At 40.7% G+C, this 20174-nt stretch overlaps 1 protein-coding gene across 5 annotated transcripts in view; it reads left to right on the forward strand.

Annotated features, from left to right (window-relative positions):
* TTC7A (tetratricopeptide repeat domain 7A) overlaps nt 1-20174 on the forward strand; it is a 169869-nt gene that overhangs the window by 53243 nt on the left and 96452 nt on the right. For 4 of the 5 annotated variants that reach the window (XM_054279311.1, XM_054279313.1, XM_054279314.1 and 1 more), the window contains 3 exons: nt 1835-1939; nt 11000-11117; nt 17072-17129. In XM_054279311.1, the coding sequence (XP_054135286.1) occupies nt 1835-1939; nt 11000-11117; nt 17072-17129 (281 nt within the window). The remainder of the gene's footprint in view (nt 1-1834; nt 1940-10999; nt 11118-17071; nt 17130-20174) is intronic. The other variant, XM_054279312.1, reaches the window with a different exon arrangement.

Raw genomic sequence — 20174 nt, forward strand, 5'->3', positions numbered from 1 at the left:
GAGAGGGGAATAAGATGCCACTAAAACCTGGAACACCACTTGTTCTGAACAAACAGGTGTCAGGGAGGCTCATTCTGAGGGATGCTAGTCACCTCATGGCAACAGAGCACAGCGGTGTGTGTGTTCCTGTACCTCAGGGTTGAATTACACATCTTTGTTTCTCAGAGGGATGAAGTAATGGTTCAAGCTCTAGGACAAAGTTTATTGATTTCCATCCTTGGTCTGAGACAAGCTTCCTTCTGGCTTTAGGCAAAGTGTGCATTTTGAATTTTAAATTAGCAAAGTGCTTCCTCACTTTTACTGATCCTGCCTGATGCTCTACATAAGTGTGAACAACCTGAAGAATATAGGGTGTGCTGCTGCTCTTGTTCAGACCACAAGGTTGGTACCCAAGCTTTTCAAGCAGGAGGATTTGCACCGTGCTGCTTTGGTTATGGAACCCCTCTTTGCCTTAAGGTGGGCATGGCTGGTGTACATCTGGTTTTCCATTTTTCCAGGTTCCCTTCCAAGCAAATTCCTAATCAAGCTTTTTAATTCAGTAGCAAGAAGTGGACCTTCAGTCTGTGGAGGAAGAAGCTGGCAGGTGCAGCCCACTTTAATGTGGTGGCAGGTGGGAAGGTGCTGATGGACAGTGGGAATGTGAAGCTGTGGTGTTGCTGCAGGGGATTGCAGCAGTCACCAGAGTATGTGTAGATCAGAGTTCTGGTAGGGAGAGCCCCTGGGAGTCAGGAGGAGACACCCAGGACCTGATAGGAATAGCAGATTGTTGGGCCTTGCAAGCTTCTGTTGCCAGACTTCTGTAATATTGAAAGGCCATGACTATTTAACCTTCTTCTGAGCAGGAACATTGTGTCTTGGGACTCTGTGGAAGACTTTGGGAGGAAACAGGCATGCAAGGAGAAATTCCAAGATACCCCTTGAGCTTAAGTGTGAGAAAATTTGAGTGGATTAGGGTCATTAGTGAGGTTTAAACATAAGACAAACTGTGTTTTGGGTGAAATGGGCTGAGAGTCTCTGGTGGGGCAACTCCTGTCACCTTCTTACTGTCTGAGGTGGCTTTCTCATCACTGCCTCAGACCAGAGCTTTCTTCACTCCCCTTTAAAGCATCTGAAATGTGGCAGCCATGAATGTGTGCTGTAAAACACAATGTTTGCAGAGCACATCAGATCCAATGGGCTTTGCAAGTGCTAATCTTGGAAAACATCCTCATTAATGGTAACCTAACACCAGAAAGACAGCAAGAGCTTTATGGGCTTTCTTTCTAACATGTGCTTGGGCCACCCAGTGAACAGTGTATTGATTTGCATCCACCCTTTGTATGGTGGGGTCCCAGTTGCTTTCTTGTATATTCTGGAACTGGAGAAGACACAAAACAACCTACTGAGCAGATTGCTTTAGCTGAACAAACCTCTCTGAGTGAAATTGGCCTAAAATATGAATGTACTGGAGGATAAGCTCTTTATGATCTCTTCTGGCTTACTGGAAGATGATTATATGCAAGGAAAACTACAGCAGAATTCTTGTGTATTGGGAGGGCAGAGTTAAAATAACCAGTGCATTGATAGCTAAGAAAACTGTGTCTTGTGAAGTGCACAGACAGGGCTGCCTGTTAGGCGTGTTTCCTCTGAGCGTGGGAAGAGTGTGTTTGTGTGCGTGTGTGTATGCATGGCTGCGTGTGGAGGTGGCAATAAAGTTGCTGACTTGTTGCTGACATGGGATTCTTTTCTCCACAGCACTTCTTTGTACATGTCACTGCAATGTTCTCCATGGACTCTCAACAGCATTGTCTAATCAGCCTTTTTTATTTCCTCCTCCTCTCTCCCACTCCCCCAGTCGGCATATGCTGTGTCAGTGCTCAGAGAGTGTGCTAAACTGCGACCTACAGATCCCACCGTGCCTCTGCTGGCTGCCAAGGTCTGCATTGGGTCACTGCACTGGGTAAGCAAGCTGATGCAATTCCTATTATGTAACGGATTAGGTGCTGCAGTGACAGTGCCACAGTCTAGTTGCAATGGGGAGAAAGGGAATCCCTGCTAAAATCATACACACATGTGTGCCCTTTATAAAAAATGAAAATCCCTGCAAGAAATTTTGTAGTGAGTCATTTAAATGTATTTTGCTGGCACATTGAAGAAAGGAGGAGGGGGGAAAGCCATAACAGCCATTCTGAGGGCTGCTGCTTCAACTGAGTGTCACATCGAATCAGCCACTCTTGTAGCCCCTGCAGGACACAAGTTAATAGTTATAAGTGGACTGTTGGATAGTTCAGGTCTGCTGGACAACTCAGTCCTTTGTTCTTGAAGTTGCTGTGTCAATGTTTTGTGTTCTGGATGTGTTAATGTACGCCCCAGAAGCAGAGTGGGAGTGGAAGTTGTGTGCCCGTGAAATTCTGATTATCCAAAGGAACAGAAACATCTGTCACTCTTTCTCTACTTGGTTTAATTAACTGAATGGCAGCCTGCTGTTCTCACCTGTCCTCACCACGAGGTGTCCCTGCAGTCAGTGAAGGATTACAATTGCTGAACAGAAGTAAAACAAGATGCAAGAAAACAGGAAAGAAAATGCCAGAATCATCTGCACAGATCTTTGAGAAAAGTTGTAGAAGCCAATTTGCTTCTATTCCAATTTGCTTTTGTTTTGTTCCCTTACCCCACCTGCCCACCTTCTACATCCCTGTCTGATGAAAGCTGCTGTTCAGCTAAACTTGAGGTGTATCAGTTTACACCACTGACACACCACCCAGGGAGGGTGTCTGGTTGTGTATGTTCTTGAATGAACTACACTGTTCAAACTATAGTGGTTAAGCTTATATGTGAGTCAGCAAAATCTGGGCAGCATCTTTTTCTAGGAAAAATCCTCAAGTCTGAGGACCTTAAGGGAATCCTTGCTGAACTACCCAACCTACTTCTGCTCTACGTTTGGAGCAATTTAACTCTCTTCTGTCCACAGCTCAGTCTCTAAATTTTGAAGGCTGAAAGTCATTCAGTGATATATAAAAAGATTCACAGTGAATGTTATTTTTAAAATAAAGTAAATAAGGTTTTTTTTTATTCTCAGAGGTGTTGAAACAGTGTGAAAGTGAGGCATTACAGCTGTGTTGAATGCTGTTCTTAGTATGTCTGATGAAGTTTTCAATGCACAGCTAGCATATAAAAATACCTCGTCACTTTGAGAAGACAATGAGACACTAATTCAATTCCAGCTTGGGCAATGCAGTATGTCCAGACTTCTCATACATGACAGAGCTGATAAAACAACTGGCTAACCCTAAAAAATAGCAAAGGCAAGGGGAGAAGGGAAAAATGAGCTGGTTTTGATTATTTCAAAGCAAGAGGTTTTTTTTTCTTCTATGTACTGCTTTTTTATTGTGTGAAATGCTTTTCAGTGTTATTCAAACAGACCCTGGCTCAGAACTGGGGGTATTATGAAATAAAATCACGATTTCACAAGAGGGCAATTTTAATGCAGTTATCTAGAGCACAGCCTTATGAACTAAAACCAAAATAAAAATATTCCCTCTCCCATTCTTTTCAGTCAGTGGCCTATGCTTTACCCTCATAGCAAGCTTGATGATGGTATAGAAGGGTTTTAATTAAGGGGAGTCTGAGGGAAATCAGATCATCTTTTAAAAGAACTGAAATGATAGGTTCCCACATCTCTTAGTCAAAGGGGTGCTTTTGATATTACTGCCAGACTCCTGTGCCTAATAAAGACCTTCCTGCTTAGCAGAGCTGTTTTTCTAAATGTCATCCTTACAGTAATTATTTGCATTTAAATTACATGGCAATCAAATCAGAATTGAATAATTTAAACTGGAAGTTAACAGGCTGATCAATGCCAGTATAAATAGAAAGGAAGATAGACATGGGACAGGAACAGTCTAATGGACAAATATTAGCAGTTACAAATATTCAAATACATCTTCCTTTTCAGAACATATAAAATATTATTAATTTTTCAATTAGGAAATATATCTGTGTGCTTGATTTCTGGCTAGGCAGGAAAAGGGTGAAATCAGATCACCATTTATCCAAATGAAGCAGCTAATTTATATCCTGCATCTGTCTACTGTGTGGTGCAGTACTGTAGCCAGTTTGTTTATAGCCCATGGGCAAGCAGTACTTTAGTCTTCTTTCAGCTACTAGCAATAAAAAAAACAACCCAAAATACAACATTTATGCAGATAGATAGTTACAGAATGTCATGAGAAGCACAGAACAGTTTCTTTCATGATTAATCTAGTGATCACTTAAGTCATTTTGCTGGCTTTGTACATGGTGTCTCAGCACACTTTAAGAGCAAGGAAAACAGAAAATTAATTGAAATATACTATAATGATTTACCACATTGAGGATGCTCTGATCACATCTATGAAATAATCTCTCAGTGCAGAACAAATCAAAGTGAAAACGTGGATGCATTCATACAGTGCCATGCAAATCAATATGTAGCAGACCCTGATGCAGAAAAGAGCTGAGCCTCCCCCAGCTTCTGTTGTGGCAGTATGACTAGATCATTAACTGATGCAAGTTGGCAGTACTCTGCTGGCATGTTAGGGGTACCCTGCTGGCTTACATCAGATGATCTGCCCCATCAACTGCTAGCTTCTAGGATTGGGCCTGCAGTAAACAACTGAGTGGCATAAGCACTGTTTTGGCTCCCTTTTTCAGAATTAGAGGTAATAAAAAAAATCCACTGTAAACAATAAATCAATACTTCATTAATTCTAAAGCTTGAGCCAGTAGACTTGGAGGACCAGAAAAGCTTCAAAATGAATGTACATATGTAAACCACATTTGTATGGTCAGGATGCAGTCAAACCTATCCAGCAAAGTTGGAACCTCTGTATTGTATCTAAACTATTACACAGGTGTTTTAAATGCTTTTGTAGTAGGCTCAGAATTATTTTGAGGTAACATGCTGCTAAAACTTCCAGCTTGCTGGGGTTTCAGCACAGCAGTTGGCTGGACTTGCACATGGATGATTCTATCAAGCAAACACAAAGCCCATTTGTGTTTAGCCAGCTGTCTTTTAACTTTCCAGAATGCACTGTGAAGTCTTTGACTATTGTAGGTCAGAGTATTGTTTTAAATTTCCATAGAAGAGTTGAGGTAGCTTGCACTGGAACATGTCCATCCTGAGGTTGCTTTGCCTTGCTCCACTATAAATTCAGAGTTCTGCTCACTAAAAGGCTTGCTGCAATTTCCTCTTTCACTCAGCCTTCCCTGGCATGGTCTCAGCTGAATGCTCACTTGCCTATTTTGGCAATGACTTTGAGTTGCAGTATGAGTTGTTGTTTTTAATATTTTAATAGTACAGTTCTGTTAATTTCACTACTAATCTAGGTTCTCCAGGATGCTGTTATTGCAGGTATTGTGAAAATACTAAAAATGGAACTTCTTCCTACAAACAAGCATTAAATACTGAATTTCTCCATTTTTGGAAGCCATGTTTGAGGTGTTTAGGATTACCCTGATGCTTTCTTTTGCCTTTTACTCAATTGATATCAATGGAGGCATGTTGAATATATTGTAAACACACATAGAGCGAAATGGACTGTAGTCCTAGGATAGGCTTGACTCTTCTAGAACTCTACTGTGACAAGAATCAGGAAGACATGATTCTCATGATTCAGGCCATGTCTGTCATTTTAATTGCTTCACAGTTGATACAATAGTGGTGGTGTGCTAAGCTTGTGTAGCATCAAATGATGCCTGTATTATCAGCTAATAGAAGCTTTTCAAAGGACTTTGTCCCATGGCAAAAGCTGCAGCACAGGATGGTGCTGTACCTCATATTTCCCTCATTTCTTTGAACTAGTATGCACAGCCAAGTGCTCTACTGCAGCACTTTGCTGGGAAGGCAGAGATCATGCCATCAGTCAGGGAAAGGGAGAAGTGGTGGTGTTGGGCCAGGGCAGGCTGTGCATGGAGTTATAAAAACAGAGTGGGACATGCCATGAGGTCGGGATGTCATGGTGTGTGTGTGTCAGGGGGGTTGGCAGGATGCAGATTTAGAGCTGCATACTCCTGAGGTGACAGCTTACCATTCATTACTTTCACAGAGCACTTCATCAGAGGGTGCTTCTCTCCCCTTCTGTCTGTTGTTGACCCTGCCACTATAGATAATAAATGCTGTGCATGTGCTGGTACCCAGTCACTTAGGAGCTCTGGAGTCACCTGGAAATGCTTAGATCATAGTGCAGTATGAATAATATTAAAAGATGAAATCTAGTCCCATTACTGGAGTTACTCTGCCTACTGACAGACATCTGAGAGGATCAGCATCACCAGAGTGGGAGGCTGCTGAGAAAGCAGGGAAGGGCAAGGAGCTGCTAGGTATTTCTTCTGTCTTTTAGAAGACATTCTTGATTACATCACCACTGCTGTTCTGGGGCAATCCCGTGGGTTTTAGACATTAAAAATGACCAATAATTTTGTCTTCAATACATTGCCTTTGTGAACAAACCACTTTAGCTACAGTGGAGGAAAAGCCTGAGTATTCCTAAGTGCTGGGGGCTGAGTTTACACAGACTAAAATGTTGGGCTTAACAATGGTGACACAGAGAGCAAATGCTGACTAGACCAGCAATAGAAAGCACAGGATTTTTTTTCTGACATACATAACATGATTGGCTTTGTGTGCTGTAAACAGCTGTGGGACAAAACCTTTTCTTTAGACTATGCCTTGTGGACCTCTTTCTTCCTATGCATGTTTCTTCTTATCTTTTTCATTCCACTATATTTATATTCTTCTCTTTGAATTAGTCTCTATAGCTACAACCCAGTGTAACTAAAATGCTAAGAGGTCAGTTTAACTGGTTAACATCATGTGTAATTTTGTATACATACCCATTCTGTAGGATTTTGATCTTTTAAGTGCTTGGGTATTGTTCAGTGTCATGGGTGTCCAAATTCACCTGCTTCATTAACCTTGTCTGCTGTCCTAAGTCCAGTGTCATTTGATGCATTCCCTACCTCCTCCTTAGTGTGCTCCTCGTCTTTGGCACATTAAAATGCTGTTTTCATCCTGCTGTACATCACTGATTTGTTTGTCCTTAGTTACTCTAAATGTGTGCTGGTGAGAAGTGCAATTTCTACTTAGTCCTGCAAGCTGTTGATTTAGTGGGGTAGGGCTTGAGCTTTTCTAAAAACAATCTGGGTGGCAGTTGGACACCAGCTGGGTGGCATTAGGCCAGGGGACAGCACCTGCTGTTCTCCACTCCCTTGTCAGTATGCCTCCGGGCTTGGCTTGAGCACACACCAAAACCTGTGGCCAAATAACAGTGGTGGCTGGAACAGCCACTCTCTGTACCAGGGGAAACATCCCTCGGGGTAGCACAGCTAGCAACTGTTCTTTTTCTTTCAAATATGAAGGAGGAAGTGAAAGGGGAAAAAAGCCCAACCAGCCCCAGAGCATTACCATCTCATTGGTGTCAGTTCACAGTTTGGCAGCCTGTCTCTCTCCAGGTGCCAGGTGTTTGCTTTCTGGTGTGATAGAGGGGTTGCTTAGCTAGTGGTTCCAGGTGCCTCCTGACACTTTATATAGCTGGAGTTTAAAATGCAGAAAGTTCTTTTTAGGTTGTTTTTTCCCCATGTTGTCTTTCTTGCATGCAAGTTTTGGAGGCAGGGAGCTTCTCCCTGCAGCCTGGAATGCTGCCTTTCTCTCTACCAGCTTTTCAGTGCAAAGTATGTAGAAAAATGTTAGAACAGCAAGGACCAGATTGGAGGGAGGGCTTTGAGATTTCGTTTTTTGTTGCTTCTAAGAGAATAACATGGTAGGCCTTCCCTCCTCCCTTTCTCATCTCCACAGTGCAGACTGAAGGCACCCCATATCTGTACGGACCCCCCAGACACAGCTTTAGTGGCAGATCACAGGTCAGGCTCACTACTGGTCCCTCATTGGGTGCATGGAGAGGGAGCTTTTATCCAGACTGCAGTCTGGTGGTCCCTGCAGTTTAGTTGGTTACCCCAAATGTGTCCCAAGGGGGTTGTTCCTGTTTCAGGTAGTACTTGCCAGATTCACAGTTGACTAGGCCATCTGCAAGATTGATGCACTGGAGAGTTGAAACATCACAGTGGGTGATGTGAGTGAAAGGTTTGGCTTTTCACACTTGCCCAGAATGACTGAAGAGTAGGAGAATGGGAGAAGAGGGGGCAGATGGCTGCCACAGCAGGGCTGGCAGGGAGAAGTGTCTGAGTGCTGTAAGAAGGAAAAGTAAATGTTGTCATAAACAGAACCAGCTGTGCTGGAGTTTGTGAGGCCACTTATTTTCAAAGCAGACTTCAGCTGACCCAGGTTTGCATTCATAAGAATCTTTGTGGCTGGTCAAAGTGCCATTAGGGTTTAGTATGAATAAATGTTCACAAGAATGTGCTAGAAGTGCTGTTTCAGCCACTCTGAAAAGTTATGGTTTTAATTATTTATTCATTAGATTAATCTGATACTGACAGGTGGCCCTGGCTAACTGGCAGGCAGGAAGGCTGAATGGTGCACTACTGATTTGTGCAGTATAGGTATTTCCAGTCAGAAACTGGAATTACCATCAGGTGACCATTCAGAGAAACAATGGAACAAAATCTCTCCAATTTTACATGTCTTTGTTTTCATTTCAGCTTCAAACTTTTCATTCATTTTTTCCATGCACTCTACCCATTCTCTTGTTCACTAGTCATTTGAATACCTTGTAGAGCTCTTTTCTTTGTCTAATGGACACTTCTTGGATGAAAGTGTGTGTGGGGAGAAGAGGAGAAACAATAAAGAGAGAGAGTGAGAATATAGCTGTTTATGGTGGCAAAGAGGTGCATAATGAATTTTCAAGCTGCAGAGATTTCATGTCTTATGTAAAAGTTTCTGAGAGGTGAAGAATTTAGTTATAATATAGGAAGGGTTTTTGTTGTTCATTTGTGGGTTTTGTTTTTTGGGTTTTTTCTATGTGGCAAGTCATGGCTCACTTCTTCATTGTCCTAGGCTCTGGTCCAGGACACATTTCAGTATGTGGCAGGGAAGCTGCTGGGGCTACTGACAGGTTAAGAAATCTGAAACAAATCTCAGTCTTCCTGATGTGATCAGAGTTTAAGGGTTCTGTCTCAACATTGCTGAAGTAGGTGGGACTATTTCCAGTGGTTTTGGTAAGCTTTGGATTACACCCTCAAAGACAGGCCTTGCAGTTTACTTGGTGAGTCCCAATATTCCTCAAGAGGTGTTCCTGTGTCAGTTAGTGGCTTCCACAGTCACAGCTGATGGGGCAATGAGGAGCGCTAATGCTTTCAGGAAAGGGTTTGATGGTAACATATGTGTTGGTTGTTGGACTGACTGATCTGAGGTTTCAGAAATTGGGGAATAATTGTTCTACATCTAGTTTGAATCCTGTGGCCTCAGGGAGTTGCACCAGTGGGAAGAAATTCAAGCAGTGGAGATTTGCTTCTTCACTTGCAGTTTTCAGGCTTTCTTCAGTTTTATGTTAAAAGTAATTTTATTCTAATGTTTGCTATCATCTAATAAATCCAGGTGGTTTGTTTATGAAGCCATTAGTTAATGTTGTCACCTGAATGTTTTCAAGTGATGGGATTAGGAGGCTCATTGATAGGATGCTACATCAAGTCACGTAGATTTTGTTCATAGGTAGTGTATTAACAGATCACTGCAGAAGGCCAATTTCTTGTCTGATGGTGCATTTTAATTCCAGGTTGTTATGAGTGAGTCATTTTAGATATTAAGGAGCCATGAGGTGCTGAAGTCTGACAATGCTGAGTATGAAGAGGGCACACATCCACAGTACTTGTGTCTAAACTAGGTGGATTTCCAACAAAAAAAGTACTTTCTCAAAATTAAACAGCCCCATCCCATAAAGTCAGTTGTGATGTAATTAAAGTTTCCAAAGGGAGGATTTGTCAGATAGTGTAATAGTGTCTGCTTCTTGATTAGGGATGACTCTGATCATGGGTGACAGGATCTGCATACTGTCTTGTACAGAAATGAGATCTTCCTGTAGGCTCTATCTTTCAGGCATTACTTACAAGTTTTGCCAGTGTCTCTCCAACCTACGCCTTTCAATGTATATACAGTGTACAGGTCTTTGTCTTTTCTACTTAAAATGGGTGAGTGAAATTAGTAAGAGTTTAAAGTTAGAAATGAGAAACACTCCATTCTATAATAATATTTAACTTATTCTTTTTATTTAAAATTGCCAGTAACTCGGATTTTACAGATGCTGATAGATATGTGTTGAAAGGAAGGCTGTGGAGAGCAGTCTGTGATGTAGTGGAAGAGACCAGCTTACATATTTCATCACTTTGGAGGCTGATCCTGAGCGATTGTGACTGCTCTCTCCTCCAATCTCTATCTATAATATAAAATGCATTTTCAAGGAAATTGTGTCTTTGCAAAGGATGCAGAAAGTGGTTAGTGCAGCCAGAACTGCCGAGGTAGTGTGTTTGTTCAGATCAAAATTTGTGTTCTGAAATTTCTGCGTCCTTTTGGCAACAGAATTTCAAGCAGCAGCTGAGAGCTTTCAGTGAAGTTAGTGGTTTCTTGTTTTATTCTAATATTTGAAAAGACAGTAAAATTTGCTAAGGTTTAAAAAAATCAGACAGCAAAACTGAATGGTTTTCTTTTGAAGGAAGAAACCTGTTAGACCTTTCAATGCCCTACTAGGATATCATATATGTAGTCCAGCTGATCCAGTGTTTGCATTTTAGGCTGCATGATTGAAGTGTGCCTGAGGGAAGCTATAAAAAAAGATCATGTCCTTGATTAATCTTAAACATCTGGAAAGAGTTTGGGGTGCAAACCCCAAACTTTTCTTAAAACTGTGCATGTGCACCAAGATCTGCTCATCTGACCTTCTACATTCTCCTTTTTATGAGTGTTCACTGGGATCACTGGGAGCCCTTGTGTGAATGACTCTCAGATCACTTGCAGGTAAGGCTAATGGTGAATTTTATTGGAGCAAATATAGAGGAAATGCCTTTAAGTCTCAACCTACCTCTTTTGCAGCTGGAAGAAGCAGAACAATTTGCTAAAATGGTGATAGACCTGGGGGAGGATGCTGGAGAGTCCCTGGCAAAGGGTTACCTGGCACTGGGCCTGACATACAGCCTTCAAGCTACTGATGGTGAGTTACTTCTTTGTCAAGTGTGTTACATGGAGAGCATTTGTTCCAAGTCTTCAGTGCAAGCAATTGGAATTTATTGGAAAATCTGCCTTCAGTGCTGACTAGACATTGAAAAGCAATCAGATCACAAGATAAATGGGAATTGTTCACATGCTCAGAGAGCTTCTTCTGTGATAATTAAAATGAAGTTATTAGGTAAAGGGAGAAATGCAGGTCATTACTTAGGGGGTGATTATCTGAGTGTAGCTGACAATGCTTGGTGTGTTTTACTTGAATATTTGTAATACATTTTTTTCACTTAATTTACACAACCAAAAGTCAATTTTTCCATCTGTTTTCATATTTTTGTCACCCACTCATAAATCATAAAGAAATACAATCCAAGAACTGGAGTCAGAAATGCCTCACTTCAGTTCCTGGCATGATACTGATTCCCCACAGAGATTCAACCTCTCTGTGATGGAGTTTCTTTTACTTAGAAGTAAACAAGATAAAAATATCTACCTTGCTAGTACATGTGGATGTTGACTAGAAACAGACCACTGAATGTAAGAAGTATTTTATTTTAACTGCTTACTTGGATCTTGAATGAGTGGACAAGGGGCTTCTGCAGATTTGGTGCTTTGTAGGGCTTGAAGTGTTTGGGAGAGTTCTAGCTCTGACCTTCATCAAGCTCTCAGTGGGAACAGTCTTTGTTTATTCTGTGACTTCTAACATGGGTAGAAGATATGTTCTAACACATTTTCTTTGAATAATGGCTGAGCTGGTTTGTTTCCTAATGATTTTGGCAGTCATGCCCTCATGCAAGCAATGGCTTTTCTCTCATAGAGGTTCCACAGAAACAAACCAACTATTTCAAAGTTGATTCAGCAAAGAAGCCTGAATCAAAGCTAAATTACTCCATCATGCTATCATGGAATATGCAGGCCTTGCAACTTACACCAGAATTCTGCAAGGCATGTGTCTGAGAAAGTGTTCTTGTGCTCCTCAGTAGCACAAGTTGGTGTAGTTTTACAGCCAGCCATATCTGATCAGCTGTTCTGAGAACTGCATTTCATCATGGAGGCTTACAGGCACTGCAGCTCTCTCCAGTTCTCCATTTCTCTGCCTCAGAGTAGTTCTCCCTAGAAAGTTCATGTCAAAAAGTATGTCCTTCCTAGCCTGAACTTTGTCTTACATATATATTTTAAGTCCACTAGGAATAGAGCTCTACTTAACAGCCTAGTTTTTAAGGCATTTTGCGTAGACGTCGTTTAAACTGTTATAAAGCTATACAAGATCCCATAGACTATTTTCAGGGATAGAAGGTTTTCTATGTCAGCCCCTTATGATCTCTTTGTAAACTTCAGTATGAAAAGAAGGTGATTTCTAAAGAATGGAGAGGCATGTACTGTACTCTAGCTCTAAAAATATTTTGGCGCAGCAAAGTATGAGTTGGAAACTTTTTCTGGAAACCTCCTGAGTTTTCAAGAGACTAGTTCAATATTGTGTCCTTTTTAATGTAAAACAAACAGTCTTCACAACAGCTGCCTTGGATTATTTTCAGATTAGCCTCTCATTTATGTTTTGAAACAGTGGAATATATCTGCCTTCTCACTCTATCTCTAGCCTTTAAGACAACAGGACAAGTCACTCAGTTATTGGAGGGAAGTAGGAAGAGTATATTTCCATTTTGCAGATTATATTTTAATAAAATGGATTAAGTCCTTCAAATGCATACATATGATGGTCATGAATATGGAACTGTGTTTCACTAGAAAATGTCAAATTTGCACTAGCAAGACATTTTGCATTAGCATTGTTAAAAAATAGCATATGACAGTGAGGAAGCAAAGCTAGAACATGCTGAAAGACAGCAGTTCTGTGATGTAATCCTGTCTCGTGTTGTCAGTCTTGTTTATCATTGTATTTATACCAGTTCTTACTGACATATGCAGACAAGTCAAACATCTATGTGTGTGTATATATGAGATTCCTGTAACTTTCTAGTTGAGATGACTTTCAGTCAATCAGTATTTTCAGTAGTAGCTAAGTGTTTGAGACATTTGACCAATTTCCTTCCAAAGCTTTCAGCCTTCCATCCAAGTTAGACTTTCTTATTTAATATAACTTTCTCGTAATTATTTCTCCTCCTGTGTGACAAAGGCACTGAGGAGTTGTATTAAAGCCTTTTCATTGTGATTTGCAAAAAGCTCCTGTAGGAAGTAAGATTTCCAGAAACTTATGCTGGAAAGCATCCTTATTCTTAATGTTTAATTACATGTTTCTTGAAATAAGTCTCATTGAAGTAGCTGAAAGATGTGTCCTCAGAGGAAGTCATTGACACTTTTACACTTTTGCCTCAGTCTTAGAAGCCCAAGCCTCCTGTGCATAGTTAATGTTCATTTTCTGCAGATCACTTTCCAATGTCAGTTGTCAATGACAACAGCAAACCATTCCCTCTTCCTCCCATACTTCCAGTTTTGACATAAGCTGTATTGTCAACTTTTCCTCCCTTAGGTCTGGTGAAGAATTCACTGAAGACAGGGAAAGGTGACATGAATTTACCAAAGGCTGAAGAGGAAAGACTAGGTTGAGAATGTATTGTGAAATACAAGTGCTCTTCTTAGCTCACATCACCATCTCACAAATTGTGAAATCTTTTTATATGTAACAGTCCCTCATTCTTTTTTCAAAGATGAGTGTGCTGTATCTCTGTTTTCATTTAGAATTTTGGTAGAAGGTCATGGATCAGGGACTGAATTAGAAACTCATTCTATCAGTCTTTGTGGATTTCACAGTCAGTGTACTGACAGCACTGGTTAATGTTAAGCCCCCACCCCCGAAGTCAATAAATTATTAGTGAACAAACTTGGTCTTTGCTTTTGGAAATAACAGTGCATGCAATTTTTAATTATAATTCTGGGTGCTTAAAATGTATGTTGTGCCATATTAGATGTCTTAACACAAGGGAATAATTTCTGAAACTCAGTCATATTTGCAAAAGGGTGCATATATGTCATTGTTTTAGTTTGGATCAGAAATTTATTTATGAAGTCCATTTATTTGTCATCCCCACTTCTTACATTGTGAGTCACATACAGGAACAGTTTTGCACATTACAAACTGAATCCTTTCCCACAAAACAAATGTTTTACATAAATAGACCTGACTGTGCTTCAGCTGCTAATGGGTGCCCAATCCATTGGACAAGATTAGAACTAGATTCCTGTCCCCATGTTTGTGGAGTTGATTCTGATCTTTGGCACTGTGTTTCATTCCATGCATTCACTACTCCTGCTGTGCTCGAACTGCTTTTACTAAGACAGAGCTTGTCCTCCTGTGTTTCTAAATGGGATCCAGAGCTTTGTATTTAGGTACAAAATGCTGCTGAAGAGCCTATTGAATTTTAGTAAGGCTGAAGCTGCTTTAAAAACACAGATTGCTTCAGAAAATGAATCTTGGGCTGCTCAAGTGGCATTTGCAAGAGTCTTACGGGTTTCAGAAACTCCCCTGTGCCACTCTTCCATTGGTCAGACTGCTTTTGGAGCTTATTTTAATCTTAGTAATAAGTAATATTTTGTTTTAGTTGACGGAACTGCAGCAGCCGTGCTTACAGGAAGTAACGTTGGGTAGGGACTGAAGAATTCTTTGATACCATTGACCTGGGAGAATGGAGCACAAATTTTAAAAGTTTAATCAGACACACCAGGCTCTGTTTCCTTAGTGCAGACTTTTCTTTGTCTGAAGTGAGAGCTTCTCAGTGATACAAGTGGGTTGCAGATTTCTTTGAATACTTCAGGGGTAGGGTATCTGCAATATCTTGGGGCAGCCTGTTTCAGAGTCTTGCCACCCTCCTAGTAAAGAATTTCTTCCTGTATATAATCTAAATTTTCCCTCTTCTAGTTTAAAACCATTGCCCCTTGTCCTGTCTTTATAGGACCTGGTGAAAAAAATAACTCTGTCTTTCTTAAAAACCCCCTTGAAGTATTAAGAGGGCCTCCCTTGACCCTTCTCCAGACTGAAAAATGACAACTCTCTCAACTTTTCTGTATAGGAGACGTCTTCCAGCCCTCCAGCCATTTTCATGGCCCTTTTTTGGATTTGTTCCAATGGAACCACATCTTCTGTTGTGGATGCCAAGCTGCACACAGCATTCCAACTTTGTGGTAGCTGAAGATGCAGTCCATATTGTGGGAGGTGGCAGTCACGTGCTGTTTCCCAGTAATGCAGAGGCAAAGCTGACTAGTTGCAGAGTAATCACATCATTTCCACAACATATTTTGTGTTCTTTCTAACTACAAACTGAACATTAGTCAAATGTCTTAACAGGTGGAAGCTCAAAGTTCTAGCTTTTCCATTTGGTGTTTAATTTGAGGGACAACTGGCAATATTTCTTTCAGTCTTTCTTATTGTGTGACATCTTCAGAATTGCTGTGTAATTTAAAGAATGGTAGTTTTCATGAGAAACAGAATGTCAGATTTTTTTCTGTAGGGATGTTTATAGGTATGATCAAATCCTTTCCAATGTCTCCTCAAGCATTTTTGTTTACATCAATCTTGGTTCTTTAATTTATTTCCAAATTTTCTCCCTTTGTTACCTTTATCCAGTATTTTGCAGCCTGATTTAAGGCTACTGAGAGTGATATATTTTTAATAGATGCTGCATTTTACATGAAAGTCCATGTCTTAAAATGTATTATTTAAAATACAAGTTTTTGGATAAGTTTTTTATCTTAGAGTAGGTTTTGTGGCCTAAACAAGTTCTGATCTTTATGATTAGGAAATCCTGAAGATTGCTGTTCCTCCCAAATGAACCTGGTATTCTGAAGAACTGTTGGAAGATGTAGAAGTACAAAAGGTCTGATCACTATAGCTACTGCAACAAATAATTTACTTACAAAATTTCACTCACTGGCATATTGCAGAATGCAAAGAAACTGGTTACCTTTGCAGGTCTTGCAGAAGAACACATCTCTTTTCTTCTTAATAACTTTTAAGAATACTTGAATTTCACTGGGTTTGTTGCATTATTTTATACTACTTAGTAACTTGCAATTTTGGCGCATACACTGACTTGATGTATCAATTCAGATACATTCACGGGTGAGGTTTGCTGATAGATTAACTAGTCATCACTTCCTTATGCTGTTGATCAACAGCTCTCAATTTCAGGATAGGCAAAACAAGAAACAGCTGCCATGCAAGAACCAGAACAAGACAGCCAATGCATTTCTAAAAATCATCACTAGGTTTCCAGATGTTTTGCATCTGAGAAAGCCATGTTCCTTTAAGCTCTTCCTCTGTTCCTGTTGATCTTGATGATGATTTCTTACGATACCCAGGTATAACAAGAGCTTGATTCTTCTCTTCCTTTTCTGGTTTTAGGTAGGAATTAATTTATACATTGATACATGTGTGTACTGGGCAGGATCCATTAATCAAGCAATTAGAGATATGGAAGAAGGGCATTAGTGGCTAATGCCGCATCTGAAGTAACCTGAAGTCTGTTGTGGTCTCAGAGATGGTGGTGTTTTGTCACAGAGCTGTAAGTTTGGCTGCTGGTGTTCCCAGTTACACCTGCAGCACCCTCCTATGAAGATGGTGGTGAATGTGTACATTCTGTACACGTACTGTACCTGAATCAGAATGTGATGCAGGTTACTGCTAGTAGCATTTGCAGCAGTCTGGCTGAGGACCTGTTATTTTCTTGGTATCTAGTTAGTGTTTGACCCCTTCTCCCAGCCCCCTTCAGTGGCATATATAAATAAAAAATGCTTCAGTGTTTCAAACAAAGGACTTAAAATAATCTTTAATAAAAATGAATTTGAGAATTCATGTCAAAATGAGAACATGCACAAACACACAGAGATTTCCATACTGTTCATGCTCCCAGTTTGGATACTCTATATATTTATTTATTTGATCTGAAACATTGAATTAACACTTAAATGGTATTGTATCTTGTCCTACAGCTACTCTAAAGAGCACTCAGGATGAATTAAACAAGAAAGCACTTCAGTCTTTGGAGAGGTGAGTAGGAATTTTGCAGATACTTGCTTTGTGCATTTTTTTCATTAATTCAGAAATTTTTTTCTTTTTATGTTACTTTTTCCTCTGTGTAAGTCTTCCGTGCTGGAAGATTTGAAAACAGTTCATTAGATTTCAGCAGTAGTCTGTCAAAACGATTTTTGTGATGGCTAAATGCAGTGATTATTTGATTGAATATCCAAGGTAAGTGTACTGTTCTGCCACCTTACAGAAAAAAACCTTAGCCTCAAATTAGCTGCAGTGAGATCTACAGTGCTGGGACATGCAGCTTCCTCACATGATGCCAGCTGGCAGACGTGGAAAGCTAATTTTGTCTCAATTCCTGTGTGAAGCAGGCTTAAAATCCTCTTTCCATCATGGTGGGAAAGTACCTCCACCATCAGGGTGTAAGCAGCTATGGGTGACCTGGCACCAGGGCACCTAGGGGAGAGAATAATTGCTGTCCTAATGAGTGTTTATATCAGCTGTTGTTGGAAGAGGAGGTTCTAGAGCTAGTGGAACAAAGCAGGCAGCACTCACCTCTCCTTCATCCCTATATTTTTGGGGAAAACATACAATGGCTGCACTCTGGAAGCGACTGTGCACTCTTGTGCAACTACACTTGAGACCTCAAGTACAACTGCTTGATTTAAAACCCTTTTTTGTCCATTCTGTGGGGTAGAGCATTAAGGTATGAGCTTCCTGACTCTGTTATGATTAAGTTACACCATCCAAAATACACTAGGTGGTGTTCAGGCAGTTACTTACATTTGTACAATTACTTTCACAATTTACAACCCACTGTAAATGTAGATGCCTACAGACTATAGATGGCAATTAAATGGAAGCTTATGTGGTCTAAGTCTTGGGCTGAAGGATCTAATTCTGAGTTTATTGTTGTTATAATTACATAAGTGAAGAAAACTTGAGATCTCTGGTATCTCAAAGTACAGGTTAAACAATTTGAACAATGTTAAAAGATCTTAGCTGTTTTGCTGATGCTGGCCAAGAAGGAGCCCAGCATGTTTGTCTTACACTGGTTTTGTAGTGATTGCAAGAACTGAAACCACAGATACAATTCTGGGTGTTTACCTTATGGAGATTTGAGAGAGAAAACTTCTAAAAGCCATTTATTCATTCACTATTTGGATGAGGAGTGTACTTTTACTTTTAAGTCACACTAGTTTGTGGACTCCAGTGTCATACATGAACTGCTAACCAATTTTAAGGAATTGTGGTGCTGCACTGCTTTTCAACTTCCTTGTTTTTTATCCTGGGACCTTTCTCATTGGCTGTGACTTGTTTTCATGGTATCTTAACTCTACCTAGGAGGCAGACAAGCTTCTAGCCAAACATTAGTTACTCAAACATCAGCCAACAGGAATGTGACAGTGAGCTGATTACTAGTGTTTTCTAAATGCTTAAGTTTGGTTTCCTTCCTTTTTGTACCTTCCTTGCTTTTTGTCTTTTTTTGAAGAGCCTGTATGATCTCTCAGGCCATAGTTTGGCCTGTAGTCATCTCAGTAAGGGGCCTTTTCAGCTGGAAGATTGCACCAAATGTTTTTCTAATTCCTTCTGAGGAAAATGAGCAGTAAAGTAACAATCCTTTGTTTCTTTCCAAAAGCACCATTAATTTCATCTGCTATATTCTTGTGAACTTTCCCCTGTTACTCATTGCTGGAGAGGCTACTGAAGGTTTCACAAGAGACACTTTGTAAAGAGGTGACTCACCCTGTCTAACACCTTAGGGCAAAGCTGGGTTCTACCTTGTGGAGTTTTGTTGTTTGTTGCAACCTTGGGGGGGGTTGGGGATTTTTTTGGTGGGGGGGGTTGTGACTATTTGGGTTTGGGAGTTTTTTTGTATTTTTTGAAGTGGAAGGAGAAATTAGTGACTCACCTGTACTAATTGCACATTGATGTCTTTGGCATTGCTTCAGAACACTTGAGTGCCACCTTGACTTAGAGAGTTACAGGACATATTCAGTCCATACTAAATTAATTTGTTCTAGAGCTTTTAGTTATAAAAATCAGCTTCAAAATCTTCTTGCTCACAGGCCAAGATGGTATTTGAAAAGTGGCTGCCATTAAAATGGTGTGTGGTTTGTTTCCTGAAGGAATTACTTTATTGCTACTTGTTTATTATTAGCAAATCAATAGTTTTGGCATGGGTTTTAACCACCAGTGTTGTCAGCCTGTCGTTTCTCCCTCATAAGGACATTAATTGTGCTCACTTTGGGCCTGGCAGTGCAGGTGCAGGTTTCCCTGGTGTCCTGGAATGCAGCCCAGAAAGAGGTCAGGAAATGTTAACTGGCTATGAGGGACCTTCCTCTTCCCCATTTCTCCCATGTGAAATGATTTCCCTGTGCTGCAGAGCTGTGAGTGAGCTCTGTGAGTCACAAGGGGAGAATCCACTGGCTCCTGGAGTGGGCTGCCAGGTGGCATCAGCTGCTGCCCCACCTTTCCTCCTAGATTGGGTTCCCCCAGACACTATCCCAGCATTCCCTTGGTTACTGGCTTCTCCACAGGCTAGCAAATTCATACTGCAGTTTCGTGCCTAGCATAGTCTGAGAGGGGACAGTTCTGCCTAGGCTGTCCATCCCTGTTCCCTGCCTTGTACAAGGCTTTGCTAAAGGCCTGCACATCTGGTTCTGCAGACACTGCAGCCTTCTCTAGCCAGGGCTTCACTTCAGTGTAGTGCCTGCTGTGGGCTGGAAGGGGTATCTCAGAGTCCAAGCTTGACAAGTAAGGGCCTTGGTGTTGGTCCAGGCACAGCTCCTGTCATCAAATCATTCCTCCCTCAGTGTCTTCCCTTTCCAAATTAGGAGTCTGCTGTCAAAAATTAAACTAGAAGCTGCAGGGTGGAGAATGTTTTGTATGTTTGAGCACCAGTTTGTGTCACAGGCTCCTGATCTTTAGTCCTCTACATGCTCATAGTGATTACTTTTTCAGTGTTAATCCAACCCTCTCTTAATGTTTAAAAGTGGCAGTATAAGAACAACTTAGACAACTATGTCTATCACCTGAATTACTTAAAATAATGCTTTGATA

The sequence above is a fragment of the Melozone crissalis genome, unplaced genomic scaffold, assembly GCF_028551555.1.
Source record: "Melozone crissalis strain CALT ecotype California unplaced genomic scaffold, PUWL_Pcris_2 ptg000027l_1, whole genome shotgun sequence".
NCBI lineage: Eukaryota > Metazoa > Chordata > Aves > Passeriformes > Passerellidae > Melozone > Melozone crissalis.